General features: G+C 40.6%; 3 protein-coding genes across 4 annotated transcripts; 2 read left to right on the forward strand and 1 right to left on the reverse strand.

Annotated features, from left to right (window-relative positions):
• The first annotated feature begins 703 nt into the window (after nucleotides 1-703).
• On the forward strand, nucleotides 704-1,375 carry LOC108067303 (RNA-binding protein FUS). 2 transcript variants are annotated; one of them, XM_017156264.3, is made up of 3 exons: nucleotides 704-874; nucleotides 928-1,109; nucleotides 1,186-1,375. In XM_017156264.3, the coding sequence occupies exons 1-3, from the start codon at nucleotides 824-826 to the stop codon at nucleotides 1,355-1,357; spliced, it is 405 nt and encodes a 134-aa protein (XP_017011753.2). In that variant the 5' UTR covers nucleotides 704-823; the 3' UTR covers nucleotides 1,358-1,375. The 2 variants fall into 2 exon arrangements, with proteins under 2 accessions (XP_017011753.2, XP_017011752.2); XM_017156263.3 differs by having other exon boundaries at nucleotides 709-874; nucleotides 1,170-1,375.
• Nucleotides 1,376-2,119: 744 nt separating this feature from the next.
• On the forward strand, nucleotides 2,120-2,926 carry LOC108067306 (uncharacterized). Its single transcript, XM_017156268.3, has 4 exons — nucleotides 2,120-2,306; nucleotides 2,364-2,614; nucleotides 2,682-2,746; nucleotides 2,803-2,926. The coding sequence occupies exons 1-4, from the start codon at nucleotides 2,229-2,231 to the stop codon at nucleotides 2,847-2,849; spliced, it is 441 nt and encodes a 146-aa protein (XP_017011757.2). The 5' UTR covers nucleotides 2,120-2,228; the 3' UTR covers nucleotides 2,850-2,926.
• Nucleotides 2,927-17,911: 14,985 nt separating this feature from the next.
• ttm3 (tiny tim 3) lies at nucleotides 17,912-19,067 on the reverse strand. Its single transcript, XM_017156261.3, has one exon. The coding sequence runs from the start codon at nucleotides 19,004-19,006 to the stop codon at nucleotides 17,981-17,983; it is 1,026 nt and encodes a 341-aa protein (XP_017011750.2). The 5' UTR covers nucleotides 19,007-19,067; the 3' UTR covers nucleotides 17,912-17,980.

Here is a 19,067-nt window from a genome sequence, read left to right on the forward strand (position 1 = left end):
AGTGTGTTTGCCTTGCCGGTATCTCTAATCCGGCCGGAGAAGAAGCCACTCCCACTCTCCCGCCGCCTTAAAAAAGGGGCTCAGGCTCTGGCTCCTGCTCGATTTTAATTATTCGGCGACGCTCTCATCCCCAGCCGTTTGCATATTCATTGGTTCTCCCCACGGAGCCAGGGAAATATTGCCCGGACTTGCATCGCTTTGATTTCCATTATGGCGATTTTACAGATTTTTTCCTCCAGAAACTTTGGCTGCAATGTGGCGGTCGGCCATGGCCGATAAGCTATCCGGATCGGTTATAAAAGTGGCCAAGTGAAGGGGTTCCAAAGTGATTTAAATATTGGTGTGCTTTTCCTTGAGAAGGAGAGTGTTTTATAAGCCTAAGAAAAATGCTTCAGACTCGTAAGTTTGTTTCAGTCGACTTCCACGTCTCGCGGAAATGTACAGATGCAATTTTGTTGTGTTTATTAATATCTATCGAAATTTAGAAGAAATTTTTCAAATCGGACCTTTAATTAAAAAGTTTCGAGCAAATAATTGAATTGAAACTTTTCTGCGTGTATTTCTTTACCTGAAAACCGGGTTTATTTCTTTATGTTTTTACATTTGTAGTAATATACCCTTTACAAACACATTTTCGCATCGCCCTATCCATGAAAAAATGTGTCACTTGCTTTTTCGACCTACCCAGCATTTTACAGTTTTATTTCATTTTCATTTCGGGTTTCGGACTGTAAAGACCTATAAAAACCAAAAAAAAAGCAAAATTTTTCATAAAAATTTACAAAATTTTCTAAGCTAAATTTTTCCTCAAAAAGTAATAGTCATGGAGTACGGAAACGGTATGCAATATGAAGGTTACGGCCAAGGCGGTGAAGTAAGTAATAGCCTTGGTTTCCTGGCGCTCCTTAATACCCTTTTTAAAAACAGGGCTATGAAATGAACTATGACCAGATGGGCCGTGGCCAAGGATATAGCCAACAGCCGGAAGGCTACGGGCAGGAGTCGAGGAACTACCAAAGTGGATCCGCAGCCCTTGGAGGTCCTGGATATCGCAGTCCTCTGCGATACAACAAAATTCTCCGTGAGATGAACTCCCGCAACGGACTTTAGTAAGTGGATACTGTTAAGGATTCTGGATTATACGAGTCTGATGCATTTTTTCTCTTCAGTTCTCCAATGGAACAGCAACGGGGAGGTGGCCAGGGCGATTATTATAACACATTACCCGGCCTTGGCGGCGCCGAAGGCCAAGCTTATCAGTCGCGAAACAATGGAAACTCCTACTTCTGAAAATTTGTGGCCATCCCATGCAGTTTGTAGAAAATATTGCTTGCGTTTTGACGTGTTGCTTACTTAAAAAAAATTGTAACAAATATTTACATGACTTTTTTTTGAGGATTCATACATTTTACCACAAAATATAGGGTATTCAATTGCGTTGCAAAAGTGTACAATTTGTAAATTTGCCGGAGAAAAATTGTGAACGATCTTTTTTTAAAAATCGTTGCAAGATATTGACGTACAAGAAAAGGGTGACTTTATATTTTTGGTATTTGGTATGGGAGGCTTTGCCTAAAATAAAGTTGACATATGCACATAAATATGGCCCCTTGTTACTTAATATGAAAAGTCAGCAAGTTCAGCTGATTTGGTGGGCCAACTTCTTCGCCAATAATGTCATTATACCCGTTGCTCGTAGAGTAAAAGGGTATATTGTATTCGTGCAAAAGTATGTAACAGCTAGAAGGAAGCGTTTCCGACCCCATAAAGTATATTCTTGATCAGGTTCACTAGCCGTCTGTCTGTCCGTCTGTCTGTCTATATGACTGGCTGAGATCTCGGAGGGGGCCACACCCCCTCTAACGCCCACAAACAATTTTAAAAGGTGTCTGGCGCCCACACCTTTCAAGATTTCGGGGTTTATAAATATCTATCGAAATGTAGAAGAAATTTTTCAAGTCGTACCATTCGTTAAAAAGTTTTGCGCGATCAAAGATTTATATCTGCATCTTCCTCGCACTCCCTTTAGCTGAGTAACGGGCATCTGATAGTCGGGGCACCCGACTATAGCGTTCTCTCTTGTTTTGTTCTAATCTAGTACCATTTTCTTTTGTAGACTCTCAAAATGCCTTTGATTCCCTTGATTTAAACTTTTAAACAATTAAAACCAGAAACAAATTTAAAATTGTACCTAAATTTTTTTGTTAAAATAAATTCTATACCAAACCATGGATATGGACTTTTCTACATATGCTCAGCTCTCAGGCGTTTCCTATATGCCCACTCCCGAGGAATACTATCCGCAGGTAAGTAATATGAATGTCTCGCGATCCATTCTATAGTAGATTTGTTATAATGCTTAGATGAGGGGCGGCATGCAGCAGCAGCAACAATGCGGCGACTTTGACCAGGGATCCAGCCGGATGTCCAATCATCAGCCTCCTTCAGCACCTGTCCAAAATCGGTACCCCCAGAGGTCTATGGACATGTCCGATGGCTTTAAAGCCGATCCCTATCTCCCAGTTCGCCCTCAATGCACTAGTTCCTCTGCATATCGCTGCATGGTGAGGGAACAAAAACGAGCCAAGGAAATGATGTCCCGCAACGGGTTATAGTGAGTAAAATGTACTTAATGGAATAGGGAATAAATATTAAATTTCTTACATTATTATTACGTTTAGTTCCCCTATTGAAGCCTCTGCGCGTTACAGTGGCGGAGATGACAATTACTATTCAAATTATGCTGGTGAGTTACCTGTATCTATATTATCGATAACCATTTGCAATTAATTAATTTCATAGAGAGCAACAGGCGAATGGAACCTAGTGGTAGAAATTCTTATTGGTGAAACCTATTTTGTTGTTTACTAGTAGTAAAATTAATTAAAAATGTGTCATTAAAGGTTTAATAATTGATTTCTAATAATTGAATCTTGAATAAGAGGTTTTTATATCATAAGTGCTTCTGCGATATTCAATTTCAAAACCCAAGTACTCTCGCCCCTCATATTTAAAGGCTGCTAAATGCTTAGATAAATGAGCGAAGCAGAACAGTTGACACAGCTTGAGGGTAATTAACGTGTGTTTTATGGCCATTTGCCACTGCATGGAACCACACGCAACCGTCAACCCATCCTGATTCCCATCCACCCACCTCATCCTCATCCACACACACTGCCACCCAGTCGTCAGGGGAGGAATAGGAATCTGGATGGGTGGGTGGTTGGTTGGCTCAAGTCGCCCAAACCAAACAGAATGCAATGAAGGATTAAAATAAGAAAGATGTGCAAATAAAATATTTTACAAAGCGGACAACGAGGACAACTTTTGTGTCCTGTGTCGGGAGTTGAAAGTGGGTGGCTGAGGGTGTGGAGGACGGTCCGAAATGCGAACGGAACATGTCGATGTGGAGTGGGATCTGTACTGGAAGCTCAGACAGAGACGGACTGGGCAGAGAGACTACGACCAACAATGGCAACCAATGGCAGACTGAAGCTCCAACCGGAGCTTGCACCACTCGGGGATCCTGGGTAGATGGGAATGGTCCTAGGAGTCCTGGCAGGGGTTGGCACTGCATGCTAGCATTGTCAAAATAAATCAATCGGTTTTATGTTGTTTTCTGGAATTTCGGTTTTGTTGCTTTGTGTTATTTTGTTGCCCACCGCCGCCGCCGTCGACGTCAGGATGCCCCGGTGTGGAACAGTTGCAGGAGCTGCAGGACCAAGAACAACAGCTCCAGCTCCAGCTTGCGGTGGCATAAATCAGTTGGCCGTTGGACCCATTTATGAAAGGATAAACCAGGCATACACAAACACACACACACACAGTGGGTAACGGGGGAGCTCAGCTCATAAAAATGCATAAGTTACAAAAATTGTATAAACAAAAATACAAATTTTTAACTGTCTCCCAGCTCAGCCCGGTTAGAAATTTCTGATTTATCTCGAAAGGAATTAAGATGTCTCAAAAGTTCCAGCGGGCCACATTAAAACATCATCCAAGGAGAGACCCCAAAATGGGATGAGTGGGCCGAAATGGGCAAGTAAACCCAATGCCTCTCGAATTCCTTCTATCAGCACCTCATAATCGTTCACACTTCCTCTGCCGGCAACTTTGGCTTTGTGGCTGATGGCGATGAGCGGATGGAGGGGATGGGCGGAGGGGCAGATGGTTTAACGAAACTTTACTGCATCTCTTTGGACGCGTCTAAAGTGATTTCCTTTTAGGATTTTCAAAAACTTTCACCAAAGGTAAGTAAACATCGCACACACATCCTGCTAGCCAGCCAACCAGCCATCCAGCCCCACCACACACGAATCTCAGTCCGAATCCCTGGCCATGTGGGTACCCTGCTCTAATGAAGCACATTCCGCCGGCGCATTTGCCTCGACTCTTTAATCCCTAATAACTTTTAAGCAAGTGACTTTACTACGCACACAAAATGTCCAAATTCATCATCTTTGTGTTGGCATTGAATGTGGGGACAGGACGGAGTTGTTTGCTGGTCGGTCCTGTGAGAAAGCCCAAGGACTTAGCCTTAATTTCGAGTCCCTTGGTCTTTCGGCATGTCAGTTCATTAGCAAATTGAAAATTTTGGAACATAAAAAAGCTTAAGTAAATCTGAGGAGACCCAATTTCAAACTATTTTGAAATATTTTTATTCATTATCAAATTGAAATTTTCGGAACAAAAAATAGCTTATAATTTTTGGAATTTGAAATTATTTTGAAATTTAAAAAATGTAGCTTAGTTTTTTAAACATTTTTAGCAATTTAAAATTCCTAAAAATGCTCATTATTTGAACTCTTATGAATAAGCGTTCAGATTGACCATTTACTTATCACATTTTGTTCGTTATTCTTATTATTTTTTAACAAAAACTTTTTGTCCCCAGAGAAATGAATGTTTATGCGTAAAATTAAAATTGCGTGAAAAATGTGAACTAAAGATGTTCGGAGAAGGCAAGGCAAGTTAGGAAATTGTTTTTAAATTAAGATGGCAATTTTCCCAAGTCCAAGGAAACACCCCAACAAACAAAAAAAGGCCAACAAAGTTTTGGGAGTGTCAAGATGGCGGGGTGAACTTATGTTTTGCCTGGCGGTCGAGCGAAATTTGATTATGTTGGCGGTTACACTTCATTCGTCGTGATGTCTTCCCACCACCATTATATACCTTGACCTCCCCACCCTCATAAAGTTGACATACACTTTCCCCCTCTCGAAACACAAATTGTTGTTCCGCCCAGCAAGGAATTTATGCGATCAATTAAATTTTTCAAATGACCGAAGAAAAGTTGTTCTCGCTTTTTAATTTTCATAAATTTTACTTAAAAATTGCGCCTTCTCTGGCATAGTAAATTTGTTCTTATGGCCGCTTAATGTGTCAAGTTTTTTGTGTACAGTATCTGCGAGAGTTATGAAAATGATAATCAGATTTTATGATGATTAGAAATTAGAAATTTAGAGCCAGCGATGAGAATTTATTGTAAATGAGCAATAGCTTTCAGGGGAGTGGGAAAGTGGGAAAAGAGAGCGAGGGAAAAATGTGTCCAGCGAAAGTAAATCAAATGTAAATCATCGACAGCCGAAAAAGAAGAGCCGGACAAACTTTCATCTTTGGCGGAGCCAAAAATGAAATACAACACATTTTCGGGGGAAACCTTTACAACTAAATGCGGATAATCTGTAAGTTTGCCTTGTGCCCAGATTTATGGGAAACTGGGTGGAGTTTTCCCTATATATATTGTTGTTGTGCTTTTTCTTGGGTGCTCTTCCTCTGTATAGTTTTTCCCTCTGCACTATGGGCAAATATTCAGTCCTTGAGGCATTAACTCCAGTTTTAAAGATACAAATCTAAAATTTTTGTTATATACTTTTAAGGCTAAGATGTAATTTCGGTTTTTGTTGCTTTTTGAATCGGACCACATATTCATCCTACGCCCACGCCGCAGATATACATTTGAAGGCAAGGATTTAAAGAAAATGTTGTTTGTGTTGGTAACTGTAATACAATTTCTGTTTTTGTTAAATTTTGAATTGGACCAAGTCTCCATCAACCGCCAACGCCGCATATTTACTTTTAAAGGCAAGAATATAAAAAAAATGAATTTGTTAATAAATATTTCATATTTAACGCCTTTCGCAACAAAACTGAAGTATCTTCTTGTTTGATATTTTTTGCCAAAAAGAAGCACCATGCCAAATTAATGGCATCGAATTTTCTTTTTCTTTCGCCAATTGAGATGCCACCTTACGCTTTAATCGTGGTCCTGCCTCATTAGAAGTTAGGCATTTGCGACCAGGTTTGTCGCTTGGCAAGCCCTTTTCCAAAAATGAAATTTTCATGTTCGACGAAAGCCGCAGGAAATGTTCTTCCTTGAATCGGTCTATTATTCTATGACATTTTGGCAAATTACGACTAAAAAAGGCAACAATCTGCTTAATTTTTTTTTGACTATTGTGTGCTGACTATCGCTTAATTCGATTCCGTTCATAGTTTGCAAAACAAATTCCATCACAGCGGTTTGTTGCCGGTTGTTGCCGATACAAACATTAAGCAATGTGTAGTGACAGAACTCGAATGCAACTACAACATGGAGGTTTTACGTATAACGTGCAAAAACGTGCAAAAAGTATTGATAGGGTTCGATTAGCAATTGTTTTGTTTATAACTTCCTATTTTTACCTTGCCTATACTCTCCTATACTCACATCTTACACTCCACAGAAAGCAAAAATACATTTCTTATTTGTCATCTAAAAACTAAGCGACAACTCATCAAACAAATGGACAAAAAGCACATATAATAAACATTCAGTGTTTATAATTTATTTAACAATCCTTCACTCTTTGTATCCATATTTAAACTTTTTTGGTTGGCTTACAATAACCAAAGAAATCGAGGTGTGAAAACTACAAAGTTTTTCGTCCCTTTTTGTAAACGTGTGACCCTATTTCAAACTTTCGAATTTCTTAAGGGAAAAAATAGCGAAAAACGCCAAATAAAATTCTTTGAAAATGGATTTTAGGTTCCTTTAAGTATTGTAAATAACCACAGAAGGTCATTTATGTAATACTGAAGAACAAAAAAATTTAAAAATGCATCACTTTCGAATTTTTTGCCCATAGTGCTCTGGGCGCTTTTCCTCTCCTCCTGACCACCGCCCCTCGTTGCTCCTCCGTCTATCCTTGCCAGCAAGTGAAAAACGCAACCCGCAACTAAAACATGCGCATTCAATGGGTGAAGCCGCTTTTCCCACCCACTTTGCCACCCCTTCTCCGGCCCCTCTGCTGCTGCAATTCATTTCCAGCAGGCGTGTGTGTGTGTGTGCGGAGATTTACCGTTTTATACTTGACATTTCCAAAAGTTTAAGTTTTAATTTATGACACCGCCGCTTTCTATACGAGGCGACAAGCTAAATATGAGCGAATGGGGCGTCCTTAAACAGGATATCTAGCCATTGTCGCTGCCTTCCGACTCCTGGAGCTCAAGGAACGTTTCCAGCTCGTCCTCACAATGGCTTGAGAATCCTTGAAAAGCCGTTGTCCAGTTCTTCGGCGTTTCAAATGGGCTAAGAATTAGCTTTCAAGGAACAAAACTCTTAAGTGGAAGCGATGAAACTCAGAGTTTCTTGGTCTTTAACTTTTATAAATTCACGTTGTGGTAATTTAAATAGTTTAAAATAGTTTGTGTAGAGTCCAGTAACAGAGGAAACAATTTGTATTTGAATGAAAGCTATATAAAAGTTTTCAAGTAATGTGGTGATTTGAAAAAATTGTTAAAAACTTGTCACATTTAAAATTGATTTCAATATTTAGACTCAAGTGTTTCAAGGTTGTATTTCACTTAAAAAAAGTTTTTTAACTTAAAAATGTTTTGGAAATCAACGATATTTTCGATAATTTTACAATATCGATTCGATGATATCGATGTTTTGAAGGAAAAACACATATTAAATATCGAGAAATATCAAATTGTCGATATTTTTTCAAGCTCTACTTAATACCTACTCATCAACATTTATTAATTCAAATATTTATTAAATGTTTAAAAATTTTGTTTTGCTCTAATCACAGCAGAATAAACTATACTTTCTGTGTAGCTGAGAGGGCATTGCTTACATTTGTTACTCGCGGCTAAGGAACATTCTCCATCAGGTTGAAATCACCACCGACTTTTCTCATCAAGAATTCGCCATTGGTGAGCATGTAATTTGCATTTGCGAGTCAGAAATGAACTAATAAACACACCGGAACCCGAGTCAACAAATTGTCGACTTGTGCACCGACCCCCTGGATGGAGGTCAGAGTGGAAAGGGGTTGGGGTGAGGGTGGAGTGTCCGCTGGCACACGGTTAATAGGCACAACCGCGGCTTCTTGGCTCAAATTGAAAGTTATTCAAGGCAAAAGGTCGGAGACGAGAGCCACTGGGGCCAACCCCACATCGGTTCGCGGATGTGGATGTGGATGCCGCGGATGCCAGGCGGGGAAAAGGCCAACCGCAACAGCAGCGGTTATTGCCGTTGTTGTTACGGTTTCGTTTTCATTTTTTTCTTTTTTCCCGCAAATAAGATTCGAAAAGTTTATGCCGCTGGCTGTCACGAGGCGGTGGAAAATGAAGTCGAAAGGGGAGTGCCCCCAGCGACCTGCGTATGATTCGCTTAGAGGAGAACTGCCTCCGTCTCCGTGAATATTTAACAAGCGGCCGGAAACGGAAACCGAAATAGCGCAAGTGTTGCTCAGTTTAATCTATTTCCTGCCTGGTCCAGGCCCGATCCCTGCAATCTTTAAATACACAAATTTACAAGTAAAACTTAGCTTAGTTCCAGCGAGACAAGAAATGGCCTCCTGCCTGTTCCTTTCCTTGGTAAATTCGTTTTAAACATTTTTTTCATACTTTCTGCTGGCGTTTTTATAGACCGCAATGGAACTTCATTTCGGCTTGGCACTGAATGGCCCATAAAAATGTGCGTTTAATATACATAGAAAATTGTCCAAGAAACATTATCCAGAAGCTGAAGCTAGTTCTGCTTTGATATGATTACTTCTTACAATGATTGAACAATAAATATGGTGCAAAGTAGAATAGTACACTATATAGCAATGGAACAGCCGCATCTGCAGAACGACATCATAATTGTCCCTAGGAATTTTATTTTCTAAGATTTTCTGCATTTTCTTAGCGAAAATTATTACTTAAGTATGTAATGTTTTTTGTAGGTTTTATTTTAACATTTTTTTTATTTTTTTAACAATAATTTTAACGGAATAAATAATTTGAATGGAGTGAAGCTCAAGAAAGTAATAAGAAATTTTTCTTGGACTAAGTTCCAACACACACAAAAAAACACGCCGGAATGAAATCGATAAGCGCAAGGTAAATTTCTGGTAATTATACGCAATTACTTGCATTACTGGTAAAATGGATATTAAATAATATCATTTTGCCGAAGACACTCTAACTATGGTTCTCTGACTTCGAGAGGAAAAACCAAAGCAAGGCGACTTAAGTCTCCACATAATATCAAATTGATCATCGTTTCATATCTTATTTTTGTGTGCAGGATTCGTGTCGTTTGAGTAATTTTAAGGGAAACCTTTCTCAAATCTTTAATTAAAATATTAAGGCTGCCAACATTTGCTAGCACTTAACAATTTGGAATCCACAAAACTTTCGGATCTAGTCTGGGAGATCGTGTTTGTCGGATCACTTATGACATGCCTTTTTTTATTCCGCATCGAAGTCTTTCTACTGAAAGAATCTTTAGCTATTGTTCGGCCAAATCACATCCTCTAGCAACCTCCTTTGAGAAACAGCCACAAACTATTTTATTTGTTTTGTGAATTTTGCGAACGAATGCGAATTTCTAGCGGATGAGAAGTACACGGGGTTGCCCAAACTATAAACTGCGGAGAAGAAGACAAACGCCAAGTGCAGGGCAGGAACAGCAGCACGAACCGAAGATGAAGTTTATTTTATGACCCTGGAACCCCAGCCAAGAAGGATCTGGAGTCCTTTTGCCAGCCAGACATTGCATCAGCCAAAAGAGGGCAAATGGGTGGGTGGCGCGGGCGCAGCTCCGTTCCACACGTGTGTGTAATCAAATAATTTACCAAAAATCGAGAAATTATTACGAGTGAATTTTTACAAATTCATTTTCCACTTTTGCCAAAACCCGCCGGCGGAATCTCCCCGCCAGCAGCAACAAAAACATTTGGAAAGTTGCTCGCACTGCATGCAAAGTGGCTGCTACCCCTTGAAAAAGCACCTCCCACTTTCCCCCTTCCCCGATCCTCGATCCCTTGCAGCCTGCAGGATGTGTGGATTTTCCGGCATTTTGGCGGCATGCCCCTTTTGTTTATTTCTTTGAGATGCGGCTACGAACAAATGGGCTACCCATTCTCCAGTTTTGATTGTGCAAACTACTCGACTCCATTCTGCAGTTGCATTCCAAGCCAATCTGGAATGGGAATGGGTATTCGGGGCTTCAGCCATTGGGTTTGTTGGAACAGTTGGTACAGTGAGGTGGAGGGGCGGTAGGGGCGCTGTTTGAACACGTGTGGGAGCCCCTGGATCGTATCAATTGTGTGTGATGGTCAAAAGTCATTTCAACAGCACTAAATTATTATTATCTTCAAGAAGTTTCACATGCTCGACAATCATCCAAATACTCGGTCAACATGGCGGTGCGGAGGGAGGGGAATCGGACCCATGAACACAGGATGCTTTCATAAGGGATACTTTGGATTTGTGTAATGGCATGGAATGTTTTGATGCTTGCCCAAAACTTTGTTTAAAAAAAGAGTTATGGAAAGGATGTATCTTTTTTAATGTCTGTAAATTGCATAGAAATGGGAGATAATATGGATATAAAGTTAACATGCACGCTTGATGCAGTAAACAATTAAAATCTTTTAGGTTGTAAGCAAGCTAAGAATAGCCTGTTAATAAATATTTTTAACGGGAAAAAAATTCAAATTATATTTGTGTAAAATATTTTAAAGATATTTTCTTTCAAGTATCTTCAGGGCTATTATATTTTATTTGCATGCCAAGCATCTCCAAATCCGCGTGCACAACTAGTTTTCTTCTAATTAGACAATTGCAGAACAGCATTAATGTAAATGACAATTTCTATACAATTTCAGTGGTTGAATTGTGACAACCAAAACTACTTCCCGACTCTTTGGCCTTTTCAATTGCATATATGCAATTTCCATTAAATCCAAGAGAAAAACGTACTTGAAGCAATTAGTAAATGCAAAAGAAATCGAAAAGCCAAATTGCGTCAAAAAAGGATTCTAATAGAAAATGCAACTCGAAACAAAAAACACACGCAATTTGCAAATGGAAATTGTTTTTGTGTAGAGTGTGCGAAAAAACAACAGAGAAAACGCTTTTCTCGGCTCGCGGTTTTTGCCATTCAATTTCTTGACTTTTTCACTCCAGCTAATTTCATCTCTAATGTCATTTAGTTGTTATTAGATCTTTTTTGGGGCTCCCTTTTTTTGTTGGGTTATGGCAGCTGACGCTAAGTGCCGCTAATTGAAATTTCGTTTAGAGTTTTAATTGTCCCGGCTTGGTTTTTGGGATATTGCTGAAAAGGAGACGTTTTCCCTTACCCTTTTTTCGTAATATTTGCTTATTAATATTTTTTGTGTAGGGCAATTAGAAGCAACTGTCTCGGATTTCGAATGCAAGTAAAGCTAATACAGGAATGAGATTACAGCTGAGCAGACTTGACTTCATTTCGGGGATGGTGCACTGAATATAGATTGGATATTTATGAACTTTTCTAGGAAATGTCAAAAAAAAAGATCGTGGAAAAACTTACAAATAAAGAAATTTAAAGTGAGTGACTACTCTCTCAATTGTTTGCCTGTTATATACTGTAAAGTCAAATAACATTATAAATTACTATTTCTACCCGAAAGACAATTCATTCTGAAATTACAAACTGATTTCTTATAATATGAAGTCTACCTACCTCTTTTTGACTAGTTTAATTTAATAAATGTACTCGCCTAATGAATAAATGAGGACAGCAAACAAGTTTAGCTGCTGGGTTAACCACCAGGAACAGGAAGACCACAGCATCCTTTGTCAATATTCATTATACGAGTGCATACTTTCGGGCGCTTGACAAGCGTGGCCCAAGTCATAAAGTTGTCGAGAGAACGTCTCATAAAACGTGACGATAATCATAATTGATGCTCCAGCATAGGCCAAAATCGGGCTTGGGGGGTTTGTTGGTCCAACCAAATTGTAATTTAGTTTGCTAGCCTAGCCCAAACCACTCCCCCCTTCTTTCCTGTTGACTTTACCTGATTTTTGCTTTGCTTTTCGGCCAAATTAAGGGTAAAATTGTTAATTGAAATTTGTGTGGGAGTGGGTTGTGGGCGGAGGGCCTCATCAAGGTTGTCCTGATGTTTGGACCTAAAATTTATCTAGTGTCCGTGGCCAAACAGCAGCAGCTGCAGAAGATTTCCATTTTGGCTGCCACACCGACTGCCAATGATAAATCAATGCAACATATGGTTATGTTGCCGCAACCTTTGCCACGAGCATTGTAAATTTAAAATCAATGTTGCAGCCAGGCCTTTTTTCCCTGTAGATTCTAGATTATCCCTGCGGCTTCTTTCGGGCGGCCGTAAATCGTCGATGGCCTTCGTCTTCGGCTCCCAAGGGGAGCAGTGCGCTGACCAAAGTCTCCGCACGCAATCCATTATTGTATTAATTAACAGGAACAGGATCACCAATCAGGCGCTTGATTAATGATGTCACTCGGCATCGTAAATCTCGATTTGAACATGTGCAAATTTTGCGATGCAAATAAATGGGGCGGTGGTGCAACGCCTCGTTGGTTGGCCAATCCCAGGATCTCCTAGTCCTGCTCCCTGCTCCTTCTTCCTTCACCTCCATCGGCTGTTGTCCTTGTCGCCTTGGCGTATGCTTTGTGTTTTGAACATACATAATCATACATTAGGCCGAAAACAGTAAGGCAAACGTGGGCGCCAGGGGGCAGGGGTTCTGGCCACACATCCGGGTAGTCGGCCATCCTTCCTCGGAGGCCACATTTGGGGGAGGCGAGGGGAGGGAAGAGGCCCACTGCATCGGCGGATGCATTAGGATGTGATTGTGTTGCTTGTTCCAACCGCCTGTTGATTCATAAGGCGGCCATTTAAATGGAATTAATGTTTTGCTTGAGCAATTGCCATAAATTTTAAGCCAAATTTAGTTGCCTCCCGGGTTTAACGTAATTCTGTTGTTAGCTTTCTTGGTTCGTGTGTGGATTAATCTGGCTTATTTAGTGAATCCATTCATTTTAAGTGGTAAGTAAATGGACAAGCAAAGACATTTCTGCAATTTCGGTCTATTTATCCCGAAGGAATAATAAGTGCGTCGTCACATTTTGGTTTTTCATTAACCAAATTCACAATACTTTGCAATAATTCGAATATTTTTTACAAGGTACAGGTAATGTATATTTCTAGCCGAAAATAATTTTTAAACATTGAAGATGTTCTCGCCAAACCGATAAAAAGTGATATATTATGATTATTATTATTATCTGATGCTATCTTATAGTTAAGACTATAAGGTATCAGAGGGTTTATTGCAGAAGGCCTTAGTTGGTGGATGTTGATATTTTTATACCCGTTACTCGTAGAGTAAAAGGGTATATTAGATTCGTGCAAAAGTATGTAACAGGTAGAAGGAAGCGTTTCCGACCCTATAAACTATATATATTCTTGATCAGGATCACTAGCCGAGTCGATCTAGCCATGTCCGTCTGTCCGTCTGTCTGTCTGTATGAACGCTTAGATCTCGAAAACTATAAAAGCTAGAAGATTGACATTTTGCATGCAGATTCTAGGAGTTCCTACGCAGCGCAAGTTTGTTTCAAAAGGGTGCCACGCCCCCGTTAACGCCCACAATCGCTTATATGGGATTTTAAAAATTTCAATATTTCGGAAAAGTAAAAATGCAGTTTTATTGTATTTATAAATACCTATCGAAAAGTAGAAGAAATTTTTTAAATCGGACCATTCGTTAAAAAGTTATGGCGGATCAAAGTTTTTATCTTCGCACTCCTTTCGCACTCCCTTTAGCTGAGTAACGGGTATCTGATAGTCGGGGCACCCGACTATAGCGTTCTGTCTTGTTTATTATTATATCTTACAGTTTTGTATGTCATGTTTCATATTTAGGAACTGTTTGGAATTAATTACTTTACATTTTTTTTGTCCTTACCTTTTTTCTAGTTTATTCTTTTGTAATTATTTAGAAGGAAGAGAATTTGCTGGGTATTAATTTAAGTAAGTAAAAATAAATAAAGTGTTAGACTATTGCTATCAATTTCAGACTTAATTCTACCCAATAAATTGATTTATCCACCCCCTTTTTTAAATATTATTCACATTACTTAGGTATTTTATTGTACACATCGCTTTTCCAAATCTAACAAGCGAAAGCCCCAAAAACCATAAAACCATATTAATTGATAATATCTAAGAAGATAGTAGTATAATATGAAAATAATTAAAATTATGCTAAACATGTCCATTGTTCAAGATATCTTCATATCCCATTAATTATTACATACAATAAAATCCGTGCTATAAAAATGGTCCGTTTTAAAACGCCAGAAAACTCCACTTTGAGGGTACATTTTGAAAATTAGTTGATCATAAATTAGCGTTAATTGCAAACAGACGCATTCGTGGAAAATTGTAGAATTTTGATTTTGAAATACATTCTGCCTGCCTTTTTTGACTAATAAAGCCAAATGGTTGCAGTTGCCGCCCTGACGGGCATGGAGTGGGCGCAAGCCCAAAGGGGGAGGGGCAGACACCGCAGGTACTTCTAATCTCGTGTAGTCGCGATTATAAATTGTTGCGTACTTCATTTCGGCCAAAATAATAACATGAGTAATTAATTTAATGTGCCAGCCGCAAACCCACAAACAACGTGGCTGGTTTGGTGGGCCAAAAGGGGCGAAAAGGGGGTGGGGCGCTGGGTGGGCTGCAGGCAAATTTCAGTGGCTGCTGGGGTGCAGTACATTGCGTAACAAATGAACTAATGTTTATTGCAATTGTCGCGTAAATTACAATGCATTGGCAATGCCAAAATCTATGCTGGGCCAGCTGCATTCAAAATCTGGCAAATGGCTGAAATTATTTTGGTCGCGGTCCACCCGTTTCCCCAAAACCCCCAACCCCCCTCTACTCACCCTCCACATGTGAACCAATTTGAAATGGAATGTATATTTAATTCGTACCTGTTTGAACGGGAACCTCCGCCTCGATTCGGAATAAAAGTCGATCTCACTTGTTGGCTGCCGTTGCCTTTCCGGTGCCCCCATTAATTTTATTATTTTTATTATTGCACGTTCGAATGTCCTTTGAAATAAATTCGTCCCTAGTTTATGGTGCGTGAATAAATGGATGAGTGCAGCAAAACATTCATTTCATTATTTGAATGTCGCATCCTGCCGGGGCGACAAAGCGGTGTTGGGAAAATTGGGGGCACTTGCACTCTGGCTAGTAAATAAATTTACTTTGCCCGGAGTAGAATTAATTTTTATTTATTTTATGGCACTGCACTATTTGCTAATTGAATTGATAAGCAGTCGTTAATAGCTAAAGAGATGTTAAATGTACCACAACCACTATAAGATTGTAAATAATAAATTATTTTCGTTAACTATTTCCGTTCCCTTCCCCCAAATTTAATTAAAAATAAATATTCTGAGAAATATCATCATTAGTAGCTTATCTTAATACCGGAAATGTTTAGAGGCTCTCTAAATTAACTTTAAGTGAGTTGTAATTTTCACCAAGAGCTGACATTTTCTTAGCTTTCGAAACCCCTTACCCTTCAAGGGTCCGTCTGGAGTTTTGTTTATACTGCCGTTTAATGACTCTTTGAACCTCTTTTGTTGTAACAAATTGCGTCTGCAAGTGCCATCACACACACCCATAGCCCGAACCCCAATAAAGCACACACACACTTTTCGAGGAAAATGTCCGAGGACCATTCCATCTGGTCCCCACTTTTCATTCGTTCGGTTCCAGGCATTTTCCGTTCGCTAACCGTCCTGAACTCCGGATTCTCGTCCTTGCTCGTTTACCGCATCGTAATGTCACTCCAACAAATCACACCAACTTAGACCACGAATTGTTTTTGTTAATTCCAATTAGGCATCTTCGTCCTTACGCCTGTGTGGATGTTCTGCAGCTTTTTTTTGCCGCTTGATGACCTGAAAGTTGGCAATTGATTTCGGTATAGTGGTCGGTATATCGTATATGTATTCCTTAGTTTGCCTAAAATGTTGAATCGCTACTTTTATTAATACACCAAAAAAAACTTGGTATGAAACGATGATCAATTTGATAGGTAATATAGTAAAACACGCAACTTTGAAATTCGATTACCAGAGAACCATGGCAGTTCGCACCTATATTTCTTCATGTAAATTCTTAAGAATTCGAGGTCCGTCGAGTATAATTTTTTCGCGAATTTGGGGGTGAGGACCGTAAACTAGAGTATAACCATTTGATGTTATGTGTATGAATTTTGACTCGATATGCGGAATCTCAATTTGATATGCTCGAAATGAAAACAACAGGCTAGTTCGAATTTCGAATGTGTCTTTCTCCCTCCCACTCATGTAATTTTAAGCTCTATCTGGCTCAATTTCCAATTAATTTAATTTAATTTGATTTATTATCCCGTATGAGTCGTCATATTGGTTTTTACTCTCGCTGCTAGCATTTTAATATTACAGCATCGCTTTTTCTCAATTTTTGTCAACTATTCGGCAAGCTTAAATAAGTTGCAGCCCCTGCATACAGTGTGTATTCAATAAAATGATTTGTGTGATACATAAAAAAGTACGCATACCGAAATGGCGTTGGCTATTTATGCTTCAGCACATTGCAGCTGGTCTGCTCGAGGACGAGGAGGAGTACCACTCCCCCCGGATCCGGAATCCGGATCCTCCTTTGGGAATGGCGGATGTACAGTACTGTTTGGAATGGGGAGCCGCACCGACACTCGCCAACACTTTAGGGCGAGAATTTATGACTGCTTTTTTCAGCTGCAGGTATGCGCTTTTCCGGCCAAGCACTTAATTGATGTTGTGTCGCGTAAATTATAAACAAAACAAAAATTAAAGTGGACTCCATGCTGCTCCTTGGCTTTGGCTTTGCTGCCTCGGCAGCCTGGAAAGCACCGCTGCCGGATGCGGAAATGCTTTCATTGCAAGTGGTGGTGTCGGAGATCCCATAAAAAAGAACGCACCACAGAAGAGGCGCCCACACACGCTCCTCCCGCGGAGGATACAAGCTCACATCCCCTCCCCATTCCGGTCAAGTTGACCCAGGTGGTCAAGAGGCTAAGCAGGCCGCTGTGAGTGAGGTCAAGCACGAAAGTGGAGCTCCCTCCCCCTCCCACCGGATGTCCATCCGGACCCCCCGCCTCCGTTTATCCACCAAGTTCGGTGCGCATAAATTGTCGCCTTTTTGCATCGCAAAGTGTCCTCGAAAATGGTGGGCTGGTGGGCAGCTGGTGTGCGATCGCGTGACCATCCATGTGTGCCAACGTTGTCTAATATGGTTTTCTCCGCCGCCTGGCAGCTTCATAAAAACGCTGGCTACACGACTGCCACACCTTTCGATAATAATTATTTTATCAGATTGCGCAAAGTGTTTTTAATTATATGCACTTTACAAGTGTTTACAACTCCAGACACTGGAACGCTGTCGATTTTAATAAGGAGAAAGGTTTCGATAACTATCAGTATTGGTTAAAGATATATTACGGCTTCAAACCAACTTTTAGCTGAATAGAAGGATGGAAAACGGTACTAACCATTTTAATAAATCTCAAAATGTATTTTGGTCTTTATTTTATTATTTATTTAATTATGTAGGTAGTTATTTCGGGATGAATAATTTTAATGAAAGACATTCAATAGCTAGGAGCCCCGAAAGGAGCGTCCCATTAAAGTTAGGTTCCACTGACGTTCTCCGGTGGCGGAGGCCTGGACGTTCTCCTGGTTCTGCTCCTGCAGCCGGCGCTGGTTGTCCTTGAACTGCTCAATGGGGTCCTCAAACTGGCGGTAGTATCGCAGCACCTCCCTCACGTCGGTCACCTGGTGCTCGGCCACCAATTGCAGGAAGGCCGTGAGATCGAAGAGTTGCACATCGTCATCGTTTCCCAGCCACTTTGTCATCACCAAGCTATTATCCGGATGAAGGGGCGTGGTATTCGGATCGCAGTCCACCACAATCACACGACTTAGGTCCCGATTGAGGTAATCCAGGTTCTTCGTATGCTGACCCTCCACCAAATCCGTGGCGCCTCTCACCAGCCGATAACTAATGTAGCCGTAGGGATCTAAGGCGTCCAAGAGAGGAAAGGCGGTCATTCCCTGCTCCGAAGTGTAGATCACAATCTCAAAGTTCCGACTGCACTGCTGCAGGAAGTAATCCACCCCAGGTCGCTTCTTGAACCGCCAACCAGTCTGGTATGTCCAATCCGGATGGACCAGCACGTCCTTGATCTCGAGGACCAGCGAGTAGGGAGGCTGTATGTAGGGAGCTGGCAAGACGTCTGGCAGCAACTTGACCATCTGCGGCTCCTCCATCATCTTCTGGTAATACTGCAACGAGTGCCACATCCTCATCAGGTACTGACGGAACCAGGGCAGCTGACTGAACTCATCCTCGATGGGTCCCCGATGATCCACCTCCGGTTTGCCCAGCTCATAGATGGCCCACAGTACGGTGCTGAAGAGACTGCCCAGCACAATGCTGTATCCGTAGAACTTCTTGCTTCTTCTTCTGAAGTTCGGTGGTGGTGAGCCCTCCTGGGATTTCTGCACCCTTTGCCTGGCCGCACTCAACCAGATCTTCTCACTGGGCCTAAGAAGAGATGCCTCCTTTTTGCCGCCGTAGGCAAGCGACTTGTTGAGAGTTCCGATCCATAAAATTTTATTCATTTGTTAAGTGAATTTTTTCATTGATTATGATCACTAAGCCTAAAAAATTTAAAGGTTTCGG

Source organism: Drosophila takahashii, chromosome 2L, assembly GCF_030179915.1.
Source record: "Drosophila takahashii strain IR98-3 E-12201 chromosome 2L, DtakHiC1v2, whole genome shotgun sequence".
Classification (NCBI taxonomy): domain Eukaryota; kingdom Metazoa; phylum Arthropoda; class Insecta; order Diptera; family Drosophilidae; genus Drosophila; species Drosophila takahashii.

Bases quoted from the DNA above. Each gene is read 5' to 3' on its own strand.
- ttm3 (XM_017156261.3), bottom strand. From the start codon at position 19,006: ATGAATAAAATTTTATGGATCGGAACTCTCAACAAGTCGCTTGCCTAC.
- LOC108067306 (XM_017156268.3), top strand. From the start codon at position 2,229: ATGGATATGGACTTTTCTACATATGCTCAGCTCTCAGGCGTTTCCTAT. The intron at 2,307-2,363 runs GTAAGTAATATG...TATAATGCTTAG, and splicing joins CCGAGGAATACTATCCGCAG to ATGAGGGGCGGCATGCAGCA. The intron at 2,615-2,681 runs GTGAGTAAAATG...TATTACGTTTAG, and splicing joins ATGTCCCGCAACGGGTTATA to TTCCCCTATTGAAGCCTCTG.
- LOC108067303 (XM_017156264.3), top strand. From the start codon at position 824: ATGGAGTACGGAAACGGTATGCAATATGAAGGTTACGGCCAAGGCGGT. The intron at 875-927 runs GTAAGTAATAGC...TTTTAAAAACAG, and splicing joins GTTACGGCCAAGGCGGTGAA to GGCTATGAAATGAACTATGA. The intron at 1,110-1,185 runs GTAAGTGGATAC...CCAATGGAACAG, and splicing joins AACTCCCGCAACGGACTTTA to CAACGGGGAGGTGGCCAGGG.